Source organism: Podarcis gaigeae (genome assembly GCF_964106915.1).
Source record: "Podarcis gaigeae genome assembly, chromosome: 4".
Taxonomy (NCBI): Eukaryota; Metazoa; Chordata; class Lepidosauria; order Squamata; family Lacertidae; genus Podarcis; species Podarcis gaigeae.
Window position 1 is genome coordinate 99,487,982 of NC_139677.1, and position 24,865 is coordinate 99,512,846.

Sequence of the window (24,865 nt, forward strand, 5' to 3'; positions counted from 1 at the left end):
ATGTATAGTGGTATCTCGGGTTACATACGCTTCAGATTACATATGCTTCAGGTTACAGACTCCGCTAACCCAGAAATAGTACCTCTCATCCTTTGCTTTAGGATGAGAACAGAAATTGTGCTCTGGCGGCGCGGCGGCAGCAGGAGGCCCCATTAGCTAAAGTGGTGCTTCAGGTTCAGAACAGTTTCAGGTTAAGAACGGACCTCCGGAATGAATTAAGTTCTTAACCCGAGGTACCACTGTACATGCTTTCTGAGCTAATACTTTAACAGGCAAAAGAAGCATTTCAAGAAAGGTCGGTCTTTACTTTCCCCTGGGCTGTGATTTCCATACACTTTTCTGGGAAGGAATCCCTCCTGAATTCGGTTAAGAGGGAGAGATCAGGTTGCAACAGCACAAACCTGGGCAAGTCTTATAAGTCTTATAAGAAGCCAGGTCTTTAACAAGACCCAGGAAAGTGGGGGGAATGGGACGGCGCAGCTTTTCTCTGGAGGAAGCCCACCAGACAAGGAGCCGCCATGAAGAAGAAGGGCCACAGCAGTCCAGGTTGCATCCCAGAGAATTTCGGATCGGCAGGGAGCACCTGCAACACCTTTCCCGCAAAAGGGCCAAAGAACGCTGGAATTGTTTGCATAATTTTCCCTGTTTGCTCTCTGTCCCTTTGGGGTCCTGCCTATTCAATGGTGAGGCTGAGAATGGCCTTGAGCCCTTTAGCAGAAAGCCAACAGCACACAAGCCAAGTAAATAAGTAAAGATTGCCAATGTGCAAAGCCCTTTGATGAGCGCTACAAAGAATTCAGGTTACTGCTCCGAAACATGGAAGGTGCTTCCAGCCACATGCAAAGTCCACATGGAGCCCTGGCTGCAAACAGAAGCTGCTCTGCTGCCGCAACATGGCACAGAACCATAGAATCTTAAAGTTGGAAGGGAACCCAGAGGTCCTCTATCCTAACCCCCTGCAATGCAGGATTCTCAACTAAAGCATCCAGGACCATCAAAACTCAGCTTAAACACAAAAACGTGTGCAGAAATGGCAAAACTCTCCGGAAGAATAAGAAATCAAGGTAACAAACTTTTTATAAAAGAATGGAAATGGTTTATTGAATATTTACAGATAAATTGCAAACAGATAAGAACGTTGGCAGGATTATTGCAATAACCTGCAGTTTCGTAAGAGCATATACTTAAAGGAGATGAATAAAAGAGCAACGTAAGTTAATTTGGATATGCAGAAGATATCAGAAATAAATTTAAGGAACGGCAGAAAGAGGGGGAAGGAGGTCAAGTTTTGAAGCGTTAAAATGATTGTAAAAATAATGAAATGTGTAAATCTGAAAAGCAATAATAATAATAATAATAATAAAATCAGCTTAAACACCTCCAATGTAGGAGATTCCACCATCTCCTTAGGGAGTCTGTTCCACCGTCAAACAACTCTTAAGATCAGAAAGTTCTTCTTGATATCAGGCTGGTTAGCTCAGCTGGTTAAAGCATGGTACTGATAGCACCAAGGTTGCTGGTTCGAGTCCTGTATGGGACAGCTGCATTTTCCTGCCTTCCAGGGGGTTGGACTAGATGATCCTCAGAGTCCCTTCCAACTCTATGATTCTATGTTTAGTCGGAGTCTCCTTTTCTGTAACTTGAATCCATTGGTTCAGGTCCTGACCTCCAGAGCAAGAGAAAATAAGCCTGCAAGAATGCTTAGTTTACACCCAATACTTGCAGATCTCTAGATCTCCTTGTGGTTTTTATAGCAGCATTTTGATGGCTGCATCTGTGGTCACCATTGCATTTACGGGTTTAGCGTTTCAAATGCTTACAGTCTCACTGGCCCATTCAGGCTTCACCTTACAGGATCAGGCCAAAAGTTCAAGTCTGCTTTTCTTCCGTAGCGGCAAACCTGACTCCTTCGAGAAGCCTGACAGACAAGAAGGGCAGAAAGAAAACAGCTCTCCTCTGTTTTCCCACCAGCACCCAGTTTTCTGAGGTAGACTGCACCGGCAGACAGAAGCTCCATTCCACTCGTACAGACCCCTCCATGAATGGCTAACTTTCTGTTTTTTGTTTCGTCTTTAAGCAGCTGTAATAACAACAGAGGAAAACTCCACACCAACCCCTTGTTGGACTTGACAGGTAAAATAGGTAAAGGTAAAGGGACCCCTGACCATTAGGTCCAGTCGCGGACGACTCTGGGGTTGCTGAGCTCATCTCACTTTATTGGCCGAGGGAGCCGGCGTACAGTTTCCGGGTCATGTGGCCAGCAGGACTAAGCCGCTTCTGGCGAACCAGAGCAGCACACGGAAACACCGTTTACCTTCCTGCTGGAGCGGTACCTATTTATCTACTTGTACTTCGTGCTTTCGAACTGCTAGGTGGGCAGGAGCAGGGACTGAGCAACGGGAGCTCACCCCGTCGTGGGGATTCGTACCGCCAACCTTCCTATCAGCAAGCTCAAGAGGCTCTGTGGTTTAACCCACAGCGCTACCCGCGTCCCCATAGTTAAAATACCTGGGGGTAAATAAACCTTAAGGGCCAACAGAGTGTTAAAGAGCTATCAATGTGAGTTCTAGGGAACATAGGAAGAATGGTGCATTGTACCATATGGCAACCGTAGAGCCAAAAAGTCCATCAAAAAGGGGTTCAGCTATTCCAGAATAGGAAGGTAGGAAAACAACCAAGAAGCAACTTGGAAGAGGCTAGAGAAGGGGGGTGTTGATAAAATGGATCAGGCTGCATTGCTTGCAGCTGACAAAGGTGCCCTGAGCAGTTAAGGATGCCTTTTAAGACAGCTACGGACATTCCTGGATCGGGATACCTTGACCACAGTTATCTGTGCATCAGTACCCGAATGGCTGGATTACTACAGTGTGCTCTTTCTGGGGCTGCCCTTGCGGGTTGGTCTGGTAGCTGCAACTGGTGCAGAAGAAAATGACTAGGCTGCTCATTTGGGGGCAAAACCCCTGCCAACATGCAAACACCTTGCTTGCGGTGTTTGTGATGGCTACCCATCTGCTGATGGGGCAAGGCGTTGGCCATCACAGATAACATGGGAAGAAAGGTGAACTAATGCCAGTGTACTGAAAGAAGCAAAGATCACCCGTGTCAAAGCGATGATTCTTCAACATCAACTTCGCTGGACTGGTCATGTTGTGCGGATGCCTGATGATCATCTGCCAAAGCAACTACTCTATTCCAAATTTTAAAATGGAAAGTGTAATGCCGGTGGTCAACAAAAGAGGTTTAAAGACTGGCTCAAGGCAAATCTTTAAAAATGTAGCATAAACACCAACAACTGGGAAACACTGGCCTGCGAGTGCTCCGATTGGAGAACAAACTTTGATGGGCTTTGACGACACTCAAACTCAGGACCAAAGGGAGAAATGTACTAAGAGGAAAGCACACTTGGCAAACCCTCACCGTGATCAAACTCCTGCCTGGAAAGCTATGTCCCCACAGTGGAAGGACGTGTGGATCCAGAATTGGCCTCCACAGTCACTTACAGACTCACTGCTAAAACCGTGTTTATGGAAGACAATCTTACTTGGCTACTAGGGATCGCCAAAGAAGATCCTTCCATTTCTCCTGCAAGTTCCAGAGATCTCAGATCTGCGCAGTAACACAGAGCAGGGCTGCCCCTGCTCTGTGGAACAGCATTCCAGTCCAGATACGAGAGGCACCCATTATTTGCACTTTCCACAAACAACCGAGGACACCTGCGGTCCGACTTGCCTTTTCCATGTCTCTTTGAAACAGTTTTAGCTTCTTTTGAAAGGCAGGGCCGGCTTTTTCTTGCGGATCTTTCAATGTTTCAAACTTAGCTCCCCTTTTGCCACTGTTATGGCGCACCTCCTTGAGACACAAATAAGGAAGCTGGCTAAAAGATTGCAGATAACCGTTCTCCCCTCCCGTCTTGCACATGGAATCACACCTCAACCCAACAACATTCTTCCCGGCACCAAAGTGCGCACACACACACACACACACACACACACACCTTGGAGCTTCCACCTTTGCAATCTGCCCCGCTGCATTTCATAAGAGCCAACTCCTAGGACCTTCAGACTCCCCACAATAAAATATTTCAGCCCCCCCCCCCCAGTTGATTGACATTGCCATTCATATGGCGTATGTGTTTCGTCTCTTCTGAGATCAATTTTGCGGGACAGGGCTTAAATCCCCCCCCCCAATTTTATAAAAGTTGGCACCCTTGCTGGACGCTATCCCTTGGTGAATTGTTACTAACTTCAGCTGCTCCCCCCCCCTTAAAACTGCAAGGTAGGGAGGGGGCAGGAAGGGGAAAAAACTGGAAATGCAGTTTATGATATGATATCCATCTTCAAATATCTCAAGGGCTGACACACAAAAGATGGAGCAAGCTTGCTTTCTCCTGCTCTGGGTGGCAAGACTCGAACCCATGGCTTCAGGTTACAATAATGGAGATTCTATGAAGGAGATGTGGGTGAGTGTGGGATAGAGATCCTGCCTGACATTCAGAGATTACATGCAGAGTATAGAATATAAAATTGAATATCCCTTCTTCCCATGGGCGTTGCCAGGATTTGGGGGGCAGCTAAAAAAATTTCTTTTTAGGAGATCACTCCCTAAAGTTGTCGAATCAGAAGAATCTTTATTTGCATCAGCCACGAGCCGTAGCAATAAAATAAAACGTACTGAAGATAGAGGTTAAAACCTAACTGTAGAAAATACATCTGGGGTGTTGACATCAATAAGCAAATAACAGATCCTGCTCTAATTGCCCCCCCCAAAAAAAATCTTGACGTTTTCACTGGCACCTGATCATCTTGATCTGCCAAAAGGATGGACGCAGTAAAAGTTGTTGAGCTTTTTTTCGGGGGGGGGAGGAATCACGGGTAAAAATACCCCCCCCCAAAAAAGACATTGCAGGGGGGGGCAGCCTTGCATGCTTCTACTGGGGGTGTGAGCAGAACCTCAGTTAATTTCAATAATTTTGGTGGATGCTTCTTCCTCCCCCCCCAAAAAAAAATCCTCCTCCACCCCCCCACCCCCAACATCCTTCTCTCCGTTCCTTGGGTACCATCCGTACCTCTCAAGACGCCGGAATAGGCAGCGATGAGGGTCTTCATGGCTTCAGCGTTGCAACCTGAGCGGCCTCGGGCCCCGATCCATCCCTCGCCGGGAGGCAGCGGCGCTTCTCCTGCTCGCGAGCCGGGAAACAGCGCAGCTTCGCTCGGGGGGAACGCGCAGCAAAGCCAGCGGCGGCAGAGGCAGCTGCGTCTCCTTCTCCCGGCGGCGGCAGCAGCAGCAGACGGACGAGGGCGCGCGGCGCTTCCTTTTATAGCACCTGGCCGGGGGCGGGGCCACGGAGGATTGTGACGAGGCGGGCCGGGACATTCACGGGGCTGGAAGGGGGGGGCGGGCGATGGAGTGGGGGGGGGCAGAGCCAAAGGGACGTCGCTGGTTGGAAATGGCCACGCGGGAGTGGGATTGGAGAGGCGTTGCGAAGCCTCTCTCCAGCTCCCCCCCCTTGCCATTAATTCTTCCCTTTCCACCTCCCCCCCCCCAGCACGGGGTGAAGGATGGAGCATTCCGGTGGGATGCTGATACAGTGGTACCTGGGGGTGAATAGGCTTCAGGTTACGGACTCCGCTAACCCAGAAACAGTACCTCGGGTTAAGAACTTTGCTTCAGGATGAGAACAGAAATTGTGCGGCGGCGGCAGGAGGCCCCATTAGCTAAAGTGGTGCTTCAGGTTAAGAACAGTTTCAGGTTAAGTACGGACCTCCGGAACGAATTAAGTTCTTAACCCGAGGTGCCGCTGTGATAATAATAATAATAATAATAATAATAATAATAATAATAATAATAATAATAATAATAATAATTTATACCCCACCCATTAGGCCATTCGGCTGGGCTTCCCCAGCCACTCTTGGCAGCTTGCAACAAAATATTAAAATACAGTAATGCATCAAACATCAAAAAATACAGTATTGCATCAGACATTAAAAGCTTCCCTAAACAGGGCTGCCTTCAGATGATAGTGATGATGATGATAACAATAATTTATTTATACCCCGCCTATCTGGCTGGGTTCCCCCAGCCACGCTGGGCGGCTTCCAACAGGATGTTAAAAATACAATCAAACATCAAACATCAAAAACTTCCCTAAACAGGCTTGCCTTCAGATGTCTTCTAAAAGTCAGGTAGTTGTTTATTTCCTTGACATCTGCTGGAAGGGCGTTCCACAGGGCGGGTGCCACCACCGAGAAGGCCCTCTGCCTGGTTTCCTGTAACCTCACTTCTTGCAATGAGGGAACTGCCAGAAGGCCCTCAAAGCTGGACCTCAGTGTCTGGGCTGGATGATGGGGGTGGAGACGCTCCTTCATGTCTACTGGGCCAATGGCGTTTAGGGCTTTCAAGGTCAGCACCAGTGGCGTAGCGTGGGGGGTGCAGGGGGGGCCGCAAATCCACGGGTTAGGGGGTGCAAATTACTTGCCTTGCCCCAGGTGCTGACAACCCACACTATGCCACTGGTCAGCACCAACACTTTGAATTGTGCTTGGAAACGTACTGGGAGCCAATGTAGGTCTTTCAGGACCAGTGTTATGTTGTCTCGGCTGCCGCTCCCAGTCACCAGTCTAGCTGCCGCATTCTGGATTAGTTGTAGTTTCCGGGTCACCTTCAAGTTAGCCCCACAGAGAGTGCATTGCAGTAGTGTTATGTGGTCTTGGCTAGACTAGCTTTTAACACTTGCCGGATCCAGGGCTCAGAAGGGTCTGGCACACAGTTGAACACCCCAAACTCACAGCAATACTGCGCTACCATCTCTGCCATATGTCACATGTCGTATGACATCAAGTGGTCTTGCTTGTCAATGGGTAACAAAAAGGATGTGTATCTTCGCTATACATGGCAAATATGTGTGTCCCTTTGGAAAGGCGAGTCGTATCCTGCAATACTGCAGGTCATTGATGCAATAATAATGCAATGCTGGTGAATTTATAACCATGTTCTTCTGCTTTATTAGCTGTTCTGCAATGCTTGCCCAAACATTGACGCTGTCTGGAGGGGGCACTTGCAGTCCATTACAACAATAATTTTTTTGGGGGGGTGCACTAATAATTATAATAATAATAATACCTTTATTGTCATTGTGCAACCTGTGTTGTACAAAGGGGCGCAGGTGGCACTGTGAGTTAAACCACAGAGCCTAAGACTTGCCGATCAGAAGGTCCGCAGTTCGAATCCCTGCGACGGGGTGAGCTCCCATTGCTTAGTCCCTGCTCCTGCCAACATAGCAGTTCAAAAGCACGTCAAATTTGATGCAAGTAGATAAATAGGTACCGCTCCGGCGGGAAGGTAAATGGCGTTTCTGTGCGCTGCTCTGGTTCGCCAGAAGCGATTTAGCCATGCTGGCCACATGACCCGGAAGCTGTACGCCGGCTCCCTCGGCCAGTAAAGCGAGATGAGCGCCGCAACCCCAGAGTCGTCCATGCTTGGACCTAATGATCAGGGGTCCCTTTACCTTTACAACCTGTGTACAATGAAATTAAATGAGCCTCCCCCCCAAAAAAAACCACTCAATCTCTTATCGAACAACACACTACCTCGCATGTCAATTTCGCTACGTTACTAGGGTTATAACTTTTCTACAACCTCATGTTCCTGTAGCTCAGTTAGATGAACTTTTGCCTAATAACAAAGAAATGAACTGTCATTTCCAAATCTTTTGAAAAAAGGTCACCCCGAAATCAATAAATCGATTTTTGTATATTTAACTGTATAATGTATTACGTAATATGCATAGCATAAACGGAGCTTGCAGTTTTTTTCCTAATTCTTGTTCAATGTTTGTACACTTGTACAATGTTTTGTACAATGTACATCACTTCTTATGGCTTTGAATAAATTGAGGTTGTAGTTTGTCTTAGTTTCTGCTGCAAGCACCATAAAGTTCCCACATCACTTCAATTGTGTGTTCTTTGTATATAGATAAATATTTGGATTATTCTAGAATGTTCTACACAGATGAGGAAGTTCCAGACAGCTGCAAAAGTTATAAACAGTTCCCTAAAGTTTTTTTAAAGTGCTAATACTTACGGGTAATAGCGTTACATATATGGTGCTTCCGATTTTTCATTTCGGGGTGACCTTTTTTCACAACTCAGAAGAACTGGATCCTTTTTCAGTGCATCTAAGCAAAAGTGCATCGCTTTATGATACGCTAGTGTCAATACATGGGAACATTTGCAGTATGAAGTTGCAGGATTTGGGCAGGAAACTTGATACATGTCCTGGTTGGAAATAAAACAGCAGGTCTACCTGAAACATTTGCAAGCACAAGACGATGCCAGCTAGCCCGGGAGAGGGTACCGCTGAATAGCCTCTCCAGTGACAATCTGCAAACTGACCAGGGCAGATAGTTGTAGCAGCCCAAACCTATCCACGTAGGGCAGGGGTCAGCAAACTCTTCCAGCAGGGGGCTGGTCGACTGTCCCTCAGACCTTGTGGGGGGCCGGACTATTTTTTTTGGGGGGGGGAATGCCCCACAAATAACCCAGAGATGCATTTTAAATAAAAGCACACATTCTAGTCATGTAAAAACACGCTGATTCCTGGACCATCCGGGGGCCGGATTTAGAAGACAATTGGGCCAGATCTGGCCCCCGGGCCTTAGTTTGCCTACCCATGACGTAGGGTTTGGCTTCAAGAGAAAGCTCCTCCAGGTAGGACTGCAATGCTGGATATCCGTATCGCAGCCACCACAATCTTCCCATCCGTCAATGGCCTTAGGACACTGGTCCTGTTAGCTAGGGGTGATGGGAGTTGTAGTCCCAAAACAGCTGGAGGGCCGAGTTTGGGGGTGCCTGCCTTAGGGAAATGCATTTGGGACCTTTGCGGGGTAATCAAGGTCTGATCCAAGTTTGGAAACTCCCTTTCCTCCCCCCCCCCATTTTGTTTTTTTAACTTTAGAAAGTATTTGTTGTACCTTTTTCGAAACAAGTTTTCTGGCATCAACCCAACTGCAAGCAGACTGGCTTCAGGTCAAAGTACCATTCCCAGCTGCCTTGTTGTCTATCAAATATTATGTGTATATATATATATATATGGAGGTTTTGGTGTCCTCGGGTGTCTTCCCGTGTAAAAGTTGGGGTGTCTAGGCGACGTTTCGACGAGGTCTCACTCGTCATCTTCAGGCTGGTGCTTTCGGCTTCTTGTTACTGGAACAGAGCGGGATCTCAATGTTTGAGTTCCTATAAATACTGTAGAGGGGGTGTGGTGTCTAGCCTCCAATGTTCTGGGCAGAGAGGAAGTTCCCAGGCTAGTGTGCCTTTTCTTCTTTTGTTCCTTAATTACTTGAGAGATACCTTGAGTGATTTCTTGAGTGATATCCTGAGTACCACTTAGGTGGGTCATTGGGTGTGGATTAGTTGCTAAAGTCTTTGTGTCTTGACCTCTTGAACTTTGTGAAGAGTTTTCCTGAGAAGATGGCTGTATTGCACTTAGTTGTGCTTTGGCTTGGCTTCGTGTATAGGGGCGAGCTGTGGTTTTGTGGCTTGTGTCAGCCAGATCTGTGTAGGGATTGCAGGGGGGTGCAGCATCCGGAGGACACCAAAACCTGCATTCCTGTACCCGTGAAAATCTACGAAAGCATATATAGGCTAGACACCACACCCCCTCTACAGTATTTATAGGAACTCAAACATTGAGATCCCGCTCTGTTCCAGTAACAAGAAGCCGAAAGCACCAGCCTGAAGATGACGAGTGAGACCTCGTCGAAACGTCGCCTAGACACCCCAACTTTTACACGGGAAGACACCCGAGGACACCAAAACCTGCATTCCTGTACCCGTGAAAATCTACGAAAGCAAATATATATATATATATTTCCAGACGACCTCTGTGCCGATAGGGGAATGGCTGAAGCCACAGTTTTAGAAGTCTGTCCACATGCACACAAATGCTTTTTAAAAAAATAAATAAATATATTTTTATTTGATTTTACAAGCATAGAGTTAAAACAATGCCAAGCAAATATCCACATTTAGAGATTTTTCTGATTCTCCAGACTTCCCAGCATCCCCTCCATGGGACTTATTGTCAACATTTTCAACTGCATGTTATTTCATGATCCATATTTCGTATCTGTCCGTATTGTCCATAATAATTGTTACATTACAAGTGTTATTAAAATCCTGCTAACGTTTTCAACTGCTTACAGCGGTCTCCGAAATAAATTATAAATTTCTCCCATTCTTTCTTAAAAGTTTTTATCTTCGTGGTTCCTGAGCTTCCCGGTCAGTTTTGCCATTTCGGCTTAGTCCATCAGCTTGGTTTTGTGGGAATGTTCTGGGGTGCAGGAGAGGATATATTGACTAATTATATCCTTATCCAACTTGTGCTAACAAGTTCCCAAAATATCAGCAGAGTTTATAAACATTCCCCTTTTTGTTCACAACGGTAACGTCTGCACAGGTTCGCTAGAACCTCTATAATAATTACTCTGGTAATTTCCCCTTTTGTTCCCTCTTAAAATACAAGACACGACACAGTCTTTATAAAAGTATAAAAGAGTTTACTCACGTTCTGTTCACAATATGATCCCAGAAGGCAGACAGCTTTAAAAAAGTAAAATACACTCAGTACTGTCCTCTCTTGGCTGAGAGCCAAGAGGGCATGTTGCTCCTTCAGAAGATGAAGATGAGAGAGAGATATGGCTCCCTGCCCTGTGCTTTTATCATTTACCTGCACAGGTGAGGCCACACCCACCTCTGGTCACATGCGGAGGAAGTCCGTCCCCAGGAAGTTTACCTGCTTGCTGGACAGACATCCCTCCCCATGTTCTAACATGTACATTCTAGGAATGTTGTCATTGACTGCTCCTGTGTTTACATCCCACAGGTTTGCCATTCCTCTCTGGCAGGATAAAATGCAATGCAAAGATAAACTAAAACAGGGTCTTCTCCCTGTCACCCATGCAGCCCACTCCAACCCTGGTGATCTTCACACCGTGCGAGAAGACTTGACACAGGAACCACTTTGCCAACAGTTTTCCAACACGCTGTTCCTCTTGTTCATGGATCAAAGCACGTTGACATAGACAACATACTGTGATGACTGCATGGAGACCAAGTTCTGTGAGGAACGGCTGAAGGGTTAGAGTCCATGTGGTATAGCGATTAAAAATGTTGGGAAGGAGATGCCTAACATGTTGTTGTTTAGTCGTTTAGTCGTGTCCGACTCTTCGTGACCCCATGAATCAGTGTACACCAGGCACTCCTGTCTTCCACTGCTTCCCGCAGTTTGGTCAAACTCATGCTGGTAGCTTCGAGAACACTGTCCAACCATCTCGTCCTCTGTCCTCCCCTTCTCCTTGTGGCCTCCATCTTTCCCAACATCAGGGTCTTTTCCAGGGAGTCTTCTCTTCTCATGAGGTGACCAAAGTATTGGAGCCTCAGCTTCACGATCTGTCCTTCCAGTGAGCACTCAGGGCTGATTTCCTTAAGAATGGATAGCTTTGATCTTCTTGCAGTCCATGGGACTCTCAAGACAGCTGGCAATGAATGTGGAAGGCTCCGGCAGATTGAGCGGACAAGGTAAAAAAAAAGTAAAGGTAAAGGACCCCTGGACGGTTAAGTCCAGTCAAAGGCGACTGTGGGGGTGCTCAACTCACTTTCAGGCCAAGGGAGTCAGTGTTTGTCCACAGACAGTTTTCCGGGTTATGTGGCCAGCAGGACTAAACAGCTTCTGGCACAACGGGACACCGTGACGGAAACCAGAACGCACAAAAACGCTGTTTACCTTCCCGCCACAGCGATACCTATTTATCTAGTTGCACTGGCATGCTTTAGAACTGCTAGGTTGGCAGGAGCTGGGACAGAGCAACGGGAGCTCACCCTGTTGCGAGGATTCGAACCACCGACCTTCTGATCGGCAAGCCCAAGAGGCTCACTGGTTTAGACCACAGTGCCACCCCAAAGACCGAGAGAAGACGGTCAGAAGGTGCTGACTGCCCATGCTGTAGAGCAGCGGTTCTCAACCTGTGGGTCCCCAGATGTTGTTGGACTACAACTGCCATCATCCCTGAGTTCTGGCCTTGCTAGCTAGGGGTGATAGGAGTTGTAGTCCAACAGCATCTGGGGACCCACAGGTTGAGAAAGGCTGCTATAGAGGGAAGTGTGGGGCAGATGGAGCTCTCAAGCTGAGAATGTAGCCCACCGAGAAGGGAAAAAACTGATACTAAACCACCACTGCCTTGCAGGACAACTTCAGGAGAAGAAAAGGCTCAGGAGCCAACCCTACACAAATCCAGAATGGAGTCCCTAAGACAGTATGCCTCCTTCCAGCAACTCTTGCAGCCCAGCTGGTGCCAAATGTCTTGTTATGCTTTCCTTTGGACCAAATCAGTGAGGCTGAGAAGGGGTCTTGTCCTCTGGGTAGCCCAGGACCTCCAGACACACTGCCCAGGCTTGCACTCCAGAGAGGTCACTTTGGTGCTGCTTCAACTTCACCCCTGGAAGTGCACTCCATTGTCTTTTGTGACAGAGACATGCCAACAACCTGACCGTTTCAGAAGGTAGAATTAAAACGCTTTGGTTTCCCAAAAGCAGATTGTGTGCTTCTTCATTAAATGTAGGTTAAGCGAGCTAAATGTTGCGCAGTCGCAAAAATAATAGCAGATTTGAATTCTTCACACCCCAAAAAACCTATTTTTAATACTTCCTCACTGAAGAAATGTGCAAAAAATTAAGTTTCGCTCCCTAAAATGGCACACCCTATTACTGTAGCATTGCTTAAATGCCTGTAATATCTTTACAATGGAGGAGGAGGAGGGGAGGGAGAACAAATTGGTCCCACTGAACCTTGGCTGCCCCACCAGCTTTGGCAGTTACCAGCCATAACTGAGGATGACTCCTGGCGTGGTTTTCACAATGGTGTGTACGTGTCACGGAAGCGCATCATGCACGAGTGCCCGCTGCCCCAATTTTCGGCATCTTGCATCATGTCATTGCGTGACTCCTGTCGCAGAATTGGACCCGGGAGACACGGTTGCAATCTGTTGCTTCAGCAAAGAGCCCCGGAGAGCCCTGCCCCACTTTTGGAATGTGGTTAAATCCAGCCCTGGAAAGGGAGAGCTAAGGCGGCTGCTTTTTTCATCCTACGTCCCTGCCAGAATCTGTGGTTTTCCCCCCAAAGGGTCAGCAAAGAGTCAGTAAAGGTAAAGGGACCCCTGACCATTAGGTCCAGTCGTGGCCGACTCTGGGGTTGCGGCGCTCATCTCACTTTATTGGCCGAGGGAGCCGGCATACAGCTTCCGGGTCATGTGGCCAGCATGAATAAGCCGCTTCTGGCAAACCAGAGCAGCGCATGGAAACGCCGTTTACCTTCCTGCTGGAGCGGTACCTATTTATCTACTTGCACTTTGACATGCTTTTGAACTGCTAGGTTGGCAGGAGCAGGGACCGAGCAATGGGAGCTCACCCCGTCGTGGGGATTCGAACCGCGGACCTTCTGATCAGCAAGTCCTAGGCTCTGTGGTTTAACCCACAGCACCACCTGCGTCCCTAAAGAGTCAGTAGACAGGGACAACTTCAGTGTCCCCACTGGGTCCTAGTCTTCTCCCAGGACTTTCGCCCCTGACTCTAGAGATGAGGTCGGCTGTATTATTTCATTTCTTTTTTTGCCGTGGTTCATTTCTCCACTGTACAAACTTAACCAGGCGCTAAAAACTGGGTTTGCACCAAAATCCGGAGCGCGGCTCTGTTGCAATGCATACAAAAGGCCAAAGTTACAAAAGGATGTCGAAGAGAGTTTGATTTGTTGCCAGTTCAGTTTTAAATGCTGGGGGAGTTCAACGAGGGACAGTGTCCCCCAGACTTCAGGGAGCTGATGAATCTGAAACTCTTTCCACCTGAAAAAAAGTTTAATTTGCAGAGTGCAGGAGTGCAATCACTTGTTTGGGAATGCAATCTTCACGGGAGGGAGGAAGACAAGTCCATAGCAATTTGGGCCATCTCCCAACACAGTTGGAACAGCATTGCGGCATGAGGGACACTTCAGAGCTGTCCCAGAATTGTCTACAATTCTACGATTCTGTAAAAAGCATATGGAGATAACAACAACTCAGATCCCTTTTACCTATGAGCTGTTTACATGTCAGAGGTAAGAGGGAGGGAGAAGAGACTCATGGTAGTATCCTATATCCCAGTGCCAGTTTTCCATATAAGTCAAACAAGCTATAGCTTAGGATTCCACTCTCTTGGCCCCCCCCCCAAAACAATTAAAGGGGGGAAAACTGGATGTACATTTTCAAAATATTAGATAAAAAACAAATAAAATGAAACCTACGCACAGCAACAGTTTTGTGTTGTATCAGCTCCTACAACATAAGAAATGGGCCCCCAATCATTTTAAGTTAGATCTTAATAATTATTTCACTATTAATATGTTGTTGTTATTGTTTGTTGTTGTTTAGTCGTTTAGTCGTGTCTGACTCTTCGTGACCCCATGGAACAGAGTATGCCAGGCACTCCTATCTATTTATTTATTTGTTTGTTTATTTATTTATTATTAGCTTTTTAAAAAGTCTCATAGGGGAAATTGAGGGTGGACAGTGGACATTTTTTGTCTCCAGGCCGTTATTTCACTGCTGGAAGACCAGTCTACAATCAAGTACAGTTCCATTAGTGACGATAAAATAAAACATTAGGTTGGCAACTGCTGGTTTCAAAAGTGCCATTCCACAGACACAAGATCTACCCACCCTGGAAGAATGGCAGATGAAAGTAATGGACTATATGGAATTGGCGGAAATGACCGGCAGAATCCGAGACCAGGGAGAAGAGTTGGTGGAAGAAGATGGGAAGAAATTTAAAGACTATTTACAGAAACATTGTAAAATTAATGAATGTTAAAATGATGTCGGAATGAAACGAAGCGGTTTTAGTAATAAGGTTAAAAAGGAATATGTAAATATGTAAAAATGGATTGATAATAGATGAAAATATAATGTTATAATCTGTTAAGATAAAGAACTAAGATAAAAAAAAGAGGGAAAGGATTTGCTGAATTAACCATTTGAACTGGAATACAAAAAAGGGAGGTGCGAGGAAGTCATGGAAACAAGTAAATGAGATGCAAGACATAGAAAGAGGGATTTATTTTTAACTGTTTTTATTTTTTCTGTATTTCTTGTTTTTTTCTAAAAAAAATTTACCATCTTTGTAACCTTTTTTTTGAAATCTTAATAAATATCATTAAAAAAAAAACACAAAAGTGCCATTCCACAGGTTCCCATATGCCTTGGGTAGTTTATGCGCATGTTCTTGGCAAATGAAATAAAAGTGGACCGTGTTTTGACAAAGTTTTGCAGATTTGAATTGTAGAATTGTAGAATCATGGAATTGTAGAGTTGGAAGGGACCCAAGGGTCATCTAGTCCAACCCCCTGCAAAGCAGGAATCTCAACTAAAGCATCCATGACAGATGGCCATCTAACCTCTGCCGAAAAACCTCCAAGGAAGGTTATGTTTTCCACTTTCTTGTACCTTTTCCGTCCTGATGAATTTCCTTGAGAATTCTCTTTTGAACAATGACAATCACAACACAATGTGGAACTTAAGTCTGGAAAAACGAGAAGCAGAAATTAACCCAAAATGACAGACTTACCCATCCCTCCCTCCAGCTGTTTTGGGCTACAACTCCCATCAGACCCAGCAACATTTGGCGATGCTGGCTGAGGCTGATGGGAACTGTAGTCCAAAAGGTTGGTGTAAGGCTTTCAAAGGCCTTGAAAACCAGGACAGGATCTGCTTCCATGGCCAGTGGTCACCAAGTGAGGCGGGAGCCCATAATTCACATAGCACAACTTAGACGGCCTTCAGATCCAGCTCAGTTTTGTGAATTATTATTTTTGAATGCCAATTATCCACTGCCTTGCTGAGCCTTTGAATTACCTCGTCCTCGCCAGCAGTTATATAACACGACACAGATAAGATGAAGGAGACAGAAATGGGGGATGGGAATGAAGGCCTGTGAAGCCTTTCCTGTTGCCATGGAGACAGAGAAGAGAAAGGGTCCTTAGGCGGCTCTTAGAAGATGCTCTTTTTTCCTCCTGTCCAGCCGACATCTGTGTGATGATTTTGTAGGAAATGGAGGGAGGGAACAGAGAGCTGGCTTGCTAGAGAAGCAGGGCCCTCATCACTCATTTTGGGGGGATGGTGGGGACCTCAGGGTGTGGGCGATAACACAAAAAGCAACTACAAGTTTGTGCAGCCACCTGGAAATGTAAAGATAAAGAAGGCTCTTTTTACCATATGTGGTGGGAATGTAAGAAAGTGAAAGACTTCTGGGAAAGGATATATAATGAATTGAAGAAGATTTTAAAATATACATTTCTAAAAAACCAGAGGTCTTTCTGTTAGGAATAGTAGGAAATGAGATAAAAAGAAAGGACTGTAAATTTTTTCAATATGCAGTGACAGCAGCAAGAGTGCTACTGGCCCAAAAAGGGAAACAACAGGAAATACCGACAGTGGAAGAATGGAGAATGAAGCTGTTAGACTATGTGGAATTGGACAAATTGACAGGGAAGATTAGATATTTAAGAGACCAAAAGTTCATCGAGGACTGGGGGAAATTTGTGGAATATCTGGAAAGTATAAGTGAGGGACAGATAACGCTAGAGGGATTTAAAGAAGCACTGTGAAAAATTAAGAAGTATTGTCTAAAGGGAATAGAAAAGAAAGATATAAATAATGTCAATATAAACCTAAGGAATGCGTAATTCAAATAATGACTATGGATGATTTACGGAAAAGGTGAAGGAAGTCCAGAAAAGGAATAATTTGTGAAAAATTGGATGTGAAATTAATATGTGTTTTTGTTTTGTTGTAAATTAATAAAAATCATTTTTTAAAAAAAACAAAACAAGTTTGTGCAGCCACCAAGGCATCGGTCATGGATGCTTTAGCTGAGATTCCTGCATTGCACGGGGTTGGACTAGATGACCCTGGGGTACCTTCCAGATCTACAATTCTATGATTCCAACATCAATAGCCTTTAACTATCTGTGGCCTTCTAGAAGTGGGTGGTATGTTTTTAAGGTATTCCCCCTTGGTTTTTCCTCAAACTATTCCATCAACGGTGTCTCTGCAAAATTTTACACATCCCTTGGGAAGACAGGCGAACTAATGCCAGTGTACTGGAAGAAGCAAAGATCACCCGTGTCAAAGCAATGATTTGTCAACTTTGTTGGACTGGTCATGTTGTTCGGCTGCCTGATGATCGTCTTCCAAAGCAACTACTCTATTCCGAACTTAAAAATGGAAAGCGTAATGCTGGTGGTCAACAACAGAGGTTCAAAGACTCTCTCAAGGCAAATCTAAAAAAAAAATGTAGTATAAACACCGACAACTGGACAATACTGGATTGTGAGCGCTCCAGTTGGAGAACAGCCTTTCCCATATGTGTCATGGGCTTTGAAGACGCTCAAACTCAGGACGCAAGGAAGAAACGTGCTAAGAGGAACATACGCTTGGCAAACCCACACCGTGATCAACTCCCACCCGGAAACCAAGCTAATCCAAATTATGTTGAGGAAAGCTGGGTTCTGCTGTGTACAAAGCATAATGGAATGTTTGTATCTAGGAATTGGCCCCCGAGTTTGCTTTCCCCAATTCCTCCTTGCCCCCAATTCCACAGTGGCAACAAAACCACCTTGGCCCCACTGTGCCTCCTGTTACAGTGCAAACATTGCTAAGGAGGCATTGATAATACCATGTAGTTTGGCTCACAGACAGGAGGTGCCAAAGTGCAAAGTTTTGGGCCAGGTTAGTATGGGACAAGACAAACCCACCATGTCTAGACACACTGGCTTTCGGGGTCAGTAGTTGGTCTCTTGCAGCGTTTTTGCTGCAAGACTTTGACTGAAAGGCTGGTGTAGAAATAGTTCACATTCTGCCGCTGCTTCTATTTTTATCCGCAAAGGAAAACGGTGGAATGTTGCCAGGGGAGGGAGGGAGATGCTTCTGTGTCGCAAAGCACAATGGACATTTTTCAGCTGCTCCCCAGAGGTGCTCTTTGTTAATGGAATCAAAGGCCCTACTGGCAACCCCCTTAAGAAATGAACCGAGGGCAAGATTTGTGCAAGCTCCAGGCTTGGCTTTGAGATCTCCCAGAAGAGCCTTCAGGATCAGGCCAAAGGCTGTTCTCACAGTGGCCAACCAAATACCTCCAGATACCTGGAAGGTGTGCAGAAGAGGGCAACCAAGATGATCAAGGATCTGGAAACGAAGCCTTATGAGGAATGGTTGAAGGAGCAGAACTTGTTTAGCCTGGGGTAGAGGAGACTGAGAGGAGATAGGATGTTTTGTTTGGTTGGTCGTTTAGTCGTGTCCGACTCTTCGTGACCCCATGGACCAGAGCACGCCAGGCACTTCTGTCTTCCACTGCCTCCCGCAATTTGGTCAAACTCATGCTGGTAGCTTCGAGAACACTGTCCAACCATCTTGTCCTCTGTTGTCCCCTTCTCCTTGTGCTCTCCATCTTTCCCAACATCAGGGTCTTTTCCAGGGATCTGTCCTTCCAGTGAGCACTCAAGGCTGATTTCCTTCAGAATGCAGAGGTATTTTCCCTGTCCTGAATGTTTCCTTATCATCATATGCAAGATAACAAGTTGTTCCCCCTCTCTACAAGAAACGGTCTAACAGCAGCACGTCAGAGAAGACTGTTCTATATTCCAAGCCCAGAGCCCAGGCCATGCATGCAGATGTCCCCAGTGAAACACAAGAGAATCAAACTGTACCTTTTACCTGTTTTGCTCTATAGGGCAAAGAGCAACTTTGGCGGACGAGGATTCAAATCAGGAAAAGGGTATTAGGCAAAGGGTCACAACCCAGCTTTTTCATGCACAAGACACTGCTTTGATCTTTGGAAACATACACTCGATCCTGCGCCCCCTGTCTAGACATCTGCCTAATATCCAAAAGAGCCTCTGTGATCAATTGAAACCGACAGCTAGACAACCAGCTTGATCAGTGGTCTGATTCTGTGTAATGCGATTCCACCTGAAGGATTTCCATAGACCAGTGTCTGTTTGCTGTTTCGTTGCAGCTCAGAGATCCATCAACAGTTTCAAGAATAAACCGTAACCGTCACTGACATCGCTGTTACTGTACTTTAAGAAATCTAACTGTAAGGACTTGGGCTTGTTTTCTCCTCCGCCCTCCAATTCCTATTTTCCTCATGTGTCGTGTCTTTGTAGGTGGTGAGCCCGAGGTCAAGGAGCTGTCTTAATACAGTGGTACCTCAGGTTACAGATGCTTCCGGTTACAGACTCCACTAACCCAGAAATATTACCTTGGGTTAAGAACTTTACTTCAGGATGAGAACAGAAATCGCATGGCGATGATTACATGCTTGTCCTTCAATCAATGAATTAAGTGCATTGACATATTACCAAATCCACAAGAGGATGGTTTGTTTTCACTGAAGGAAGTTCAAGATGCGATTGGGTTTCTTAAAGCCCAAATTTAATATTTTACTCTTCATTACTTCAGTAACATACCAGGAGAAAAATTCCTTCAGAAAATGGACACGTGTAATTTTTACTCTCATCTCTACCAATTAAAATCTATGCTCACCAATCAAGAACAGTTTTCCATTGACCAATCAACTGATGCCTTAGTGTTGACTCCATATCTAATGTTTACAGTTTATGCATGCAGAGTATTTATTCCCACGTCGCTCCGGATCCCCAAAACCGGGTTTCCCCGCTAGTAGGGGAGGCGCAAAAGGTGCCCGCCGAATCCCACGTTCACAGGCTTCACCCGCCTGTGATTTTTAATGGATCTCCGCCTTCGCCGTGGCGGCCAGACCCGGATTCCCACGAGGCAAATTCCTCCCAATCAGAGGAATTCCGCCATTACCGGAGGCGCTAACATACTCTTCAGGTTACAGACTCTGCTAACCCAGAAATAGTACCTCAGGTTAAGAACTTTGCTTCAGGATGAGAACAGAAATCGCGAGGCGGCGGCGGGAGGCCCCATTAGCTAAAAGGGTACCTCAGCTTAAGAACAGTTTCAGGTTAAGAACGGACCTCCAGAACGAATTAAGTTCTTAACCTGAGGTACCACTGTACTGATATTTGTAAGCTGCTCCGAGGTCCTTTTTTCGGCTAGAACTTATGTAAATAAATTTTACCCTCCGGCTGCTACCTTCCTACATTTCAGGTAGATAACAACACGGGTGTCTTTCACAAAGCATTTGATTGCTTTGACTACTGGAGGAAAGGACAGGAAATAGAAAGCATCTATCCATATCAGAGCTGCCATATGGAAGTCTTGCCCAAATGAGGAAGGAGCCAAAGAAAAGCTCTCTGCTTAAACAAATGTCGGATGGCTATCAGTCAGAGATTTTTCAGCTGTGATTCCTGTACCTCAGGGGTTCGGACCAAATGACCTTCGAGGTCCCTTCCAGCTCAACAAATCTCTTCCCTCTACAGTGGTACCTCGGGTTAAGTACTTAATTCGTTCCGGAGGTCCGTTCTTAACCTGAAACTGTTCTTAATCTGAAGCACCACTTTAGCTAATGGGGCCTCCCGCTGCCGCCGAGCCGCCAGAGCACGTTTTCTGTTCTCATCCTGAAGCAAAGTTCTTAACCCGAGGTACTATTTCTGGGTTAGTGGAGTCTGTAACCTGAAGCGTATGTAACCTGAAGCGTATGTAACCCGAGGTACCACTGTATTGTGAGGAGGATGTTTCTTGGTGTATTTTAATGAACCAGATGTGTTTCTATATGAATGTGTTCCTGTGTAATCGTGCTTATGTTACAAGGTAACTTTTTAATTACTTACGTTTTAAACGTCTTGTAAGTTGCTTGGAAAACCTTTTGTGCAATGAGCAACATGTAATTTGTTAAATTTTTTTATCTGTATCATTGCCATCTTCATCATCATCGAGACTAGGAACAGCCATCAGTCCTTACTTTGCAGACATGGCCAGTCACCCTCTGCCTCCTATAACACTTCTCTCGCCATCTGCCATCTGGCCCCTGCTTATCTCTTGGGAGAATGGAAGCTTCTTACGCAAAGTTTCTGCTTCCAACTGTGTTGAAATTGAGAGTTGTAACATATTGCTCCGATGGGCTGGCAGTGGTTTGATGCTAGTTTAACTCCGTCTGTGTGCAAAGTGTTCCCTTTCCCCCATGTGAACCTTGTAGGAAAGAAGGGGAGACTTTCCATCAAGGCCAGTTTATTGCATTTCAAGACTTCTCGTCTTTTTGTACCTCCCTCCCTCCCTCCCTCCCTCCCTCTCTCTCTCTCTCTCTCTCTCTCTCACACACACACACACACACACACACACACCACCTTCAGCTGCCACCCCTTCACCTAGAAAAAAGAACTGGGCAACCCCTAAGACAAACAGCCACACTATGTGCTTCAATAGGCTTTGAGGCCGTCTAATTAACCCCAAAGCAATTCCTCTTCCGAGCAAATGTTGCCTTCTTCAAAGGGATATAATTTAGCCATGGATTCCATCCATGCTATTTGCAGCCAGAACAGTAGATACTGACATAGGTGCCAATTCTATGGGATGGTAAGTAAGTTGGGACAGGGCTGAGATGCCCAATCTTGAAGGGACAGACCTCTCTGGGCCTCCCTGCAATGGCAGCTGGCCTCGCCTGACCTCGTGGAGGAGGGTGTTGTTGGGTCTCGTGGCCTCCTCCTGATCTGTGTGATGTGAGGTGCATATCGTACGCGTGATTTTACACACATGTGATGTGCTCCCCACCCAGTGTTGGGCAGAACATGGCTTGCCTAGATACTGATAAGAGTAAATTTACTGATTTTGGACACAGATAGTGTCTTCTTCTTCTTCTTCTTCTTCTTCTTCTTCTTCTTCTTCTTCTTGGGACAAGATACTGGAGCCTGTGGTGGCATCGATACCAGCATCCATTGTGCCCTTCTGGGCTTTCTTACTGGGATAGTCCCAACTCTACAATTCAATATTCTAATGCTTCATTGTTTTTCAATGATTGGTTTGTTTCTACATTAACGGTTCTTGTGTTTACCGGTAAGCTGTCTTAAGTCCCATCCGGAGAATAGATGGGGTATAACATATAATAATAATATATTATCATCTATCTATCATCTATCTATCTATCATCTATCATCTATCATCTATCATCTATCATCTATCATCTATCTATCATCTATCTATCTATCTATCTATCTATCTATCTATCTAATCTATCATCTATCATCTATCTATCTATCTCTATCATCATCTATCATCTATCTATCTATCTATCTATCTATCTATCTATCTATCTATCTATCTATCATCTACCTATATCTATCTATCTATCTATCTATCTATCTATCTATCTATCTAGGGACGCAGGTGGCACTGTGGGTTAAACCACAGAGCCTAGGACTTGCCGATCAAAAGGTCAGCGGTTCGAATCCCCGCGACGGGGTGAGCTCCTGTTGCTCGGTCCCTGCTCCTGCCAACCTAGCAGTTTGAAAGCACATCAAAGTGCAAGTAGATAAATAGGTACCGCTCCGGTGGAAAGGTAAACGGTGTTTCCGTGCGCTGCTCTGGTTCGCCAGAAGCGGCTTAGTCATGCTGGCCACATGACCCGGAAGCTGTACGCCAGCTTCCTTGGCCTAATAAAGCGAGCTGAGCGCCGTAACCCCAGAGTCGTCCGCAACTGGATCTAATAGTCAGGGGTCTCTTTACCTTTTATTTATCTATCTAATATAATATTCAATAATAATAAATCCTATAACCCAAGAATGGAGAATCTACGGCTCTCCAGTTGTTTCCGGACTACAACTCCCATCAGCCCTTGCAGGCCAGGGCTGAAGGAAATCCAGCATCATCTGCTGGGGGTCACAGATTCTCCATCCCTGCTCTGACAGATGTCTCAGCCCTGTGGTGCACAGCACTGGTCTGCAATGAATGCACAAGGGCTATCTAAAATTACATGGGTTTCTTTTTCCCCAGATGCTAGATTTCATGCTCTGTTTTTAAAATAACCACCACCCTGTACAGCTGCTGCTTGTGAAACAAGAACCGCCTTTGTGCAGCCATCAGCTGGACTCCCCCAGTCATGTTCAGACAACTTTGATGGACATTCTGGGTGTCCATATTGGTTTCAAAAATGTTGCCTGGACATGCCGAGCCTCTTTCTCGAAGGTTCTTTTCTCTGCGGCTGCGGCTGTGTGAAATCCTTCAAAGGAGCTCCAGACATTTTCTCAAGAGCTGTAGAAAGCTGGGTCTTCTTCCTCTAACCCAAAGAGAGTCAAATTAATTGAACCAGCACAGAGAGTGTTGAGGAGTGCCCAGAACACAGAATGCAGCCTTTTGCAGAGCCTTTTTCTGCACTGTGCAGTGGTATGTCAGGTTACATACACTTCAGGTTACATACTCTTCAGGTTACAGACTCTGCTAACCCAGAAATAGTGCTTCAGGTTAAGAACTTTGCTTCAGGATGAGAACAGAAATCATGCGGTGGCAGTGCTAGGCCCCATTAGCTAAAGTGGTGCTTCAGGTTAAGAACAGTTTCAAGTTAAGAACGGACCTCTGGAACAAATTAAGTTCTTAACCCGAGGTACCACTGTACATATAAAACACCCTCACACCACTTCCAACCGTCGTGGCTTCCCTGCAAAAAATCCTGGGAACTGTAGTTCATAAAGGGTGTCGAAAGTTGTTAGGAGGACCTTCTTCCCCCTCTCCCACTATTCCCCTCACAGAGCTGCAATACCCAGAGTTATTGCACATTGTCAGGGAACTGCCATCGGAGAGTCAGGTGGTGGAAGGGCTCAAGGAGGTTAGGAGACCCTCGGATGCTGAGGAAGGAACCAGCAGGGGGAGAGAGAGAGTTCCCGCAGAAACTCAGTCGGAGGGATGGCTCCAAGATACTTCCAGTGAGAACAGCGGAGAGGTTTCTGGACCTCCGCTGGGGACGCCCACTCCGCGCAGGAAACTGTCACACAGAGATTCCAAAAGGAGGGTTTCCGTTAAGGAACTCCTATGTTGGTGTAAATTCCGGAAGCGCCCACTGACGGATCCTGCCAGCGATTGAGGCAGCCATGCACCCATGGCTCCGCGGACGGGGAGAGTTTAGAAACTGATTGCAGGAGTTAATGCGCCATTTACGCACAAGCGTAATGGTTGTGCGCCATTTACGCACAAGCAGCCCCTTAACCCATCACACACATGGTGTCTCCGAAAAATTTTCACATCACTTGGGAAGACAGGCGAACTAAAGCCAGTGTACTGGAAGAAGCAAAGATCCCCAGTGTCAAAGCGATGATTCTTCAGCATCAACTTCATTGGACTGGTCATGTTGTGCGGATGCCTGAGGATCGTCTTCCAAAGCAACTACTCTCTTCCGAACTTAGAAATAGAAAGTGTAATGCTGGTGGTCAACAATAGAGTTAAACCTGTCTCAAGCCAAATTTTAAAAAATGTGGTATAAATACCAACAACTGGGAAACACTGGCCTGCGAGCGCTCCATTGGGAGAACAGCCTTTACCAAAGGTGTCAGGGGCTTTGAAGACACTCGAACTCAGGACGCAAGGGAGAAACATGCTAGGAGGAAGGCACACTTGGCAAACCTTCACCATGATCAGCTCTCGCCTAGAAACCTATGTCCCCACTGTGGAAGGATGTGTGGATCCAGAATTGGCCTCCACAGTCACTTATGGACTCACTGTTAAGACCGTGTTCATGGAAGACGATCTTACTCAGCTACGAGGGATCGCCAAAGAAGAAGAAGAATTAATATTGTGTTGCATGAAGCAATTGGACGCATAAAAGCTGGCTCCCTTGGGAATAAAAATTGTCCAACTCCCTCATGATGATTCAAAGCT

The 24,865-nt window shown here is 46.0% G+C and overlaps 1 protein-coding gene and 1 long non-coding RNA gene across 2 annotated transcripts in view; both read right to left on the minus strand.

The window, feature by feature from the left end:
- Positions 1–5,284, minus strand: part of DGAT2 (diacylglycerol O-acyltransferase 2) — a 58,236-nt gene extending 52,952 nt beyond the window's left edge. Inside the window, exon 1 of the mRNA XM_083737153.1 lies at positions 5,066–5,284. Within this exon, the coding sequence (XP_083593279.1) occupies positions 5,066–5,105 (40 nt within the window). The 5' untranslated portion in view covers positions 5,106–5,284. The remainder of the gene's footprint in view (positions 1–5,065) is intronic.
- The window catches only part of LOC310843878, a 165,437-nt gene that overhangs the window by 58,026 nt on the left and 82,546 nt on the right, over positions 1–24,865 (minus strand). The window lies entirely within an intron of this gene.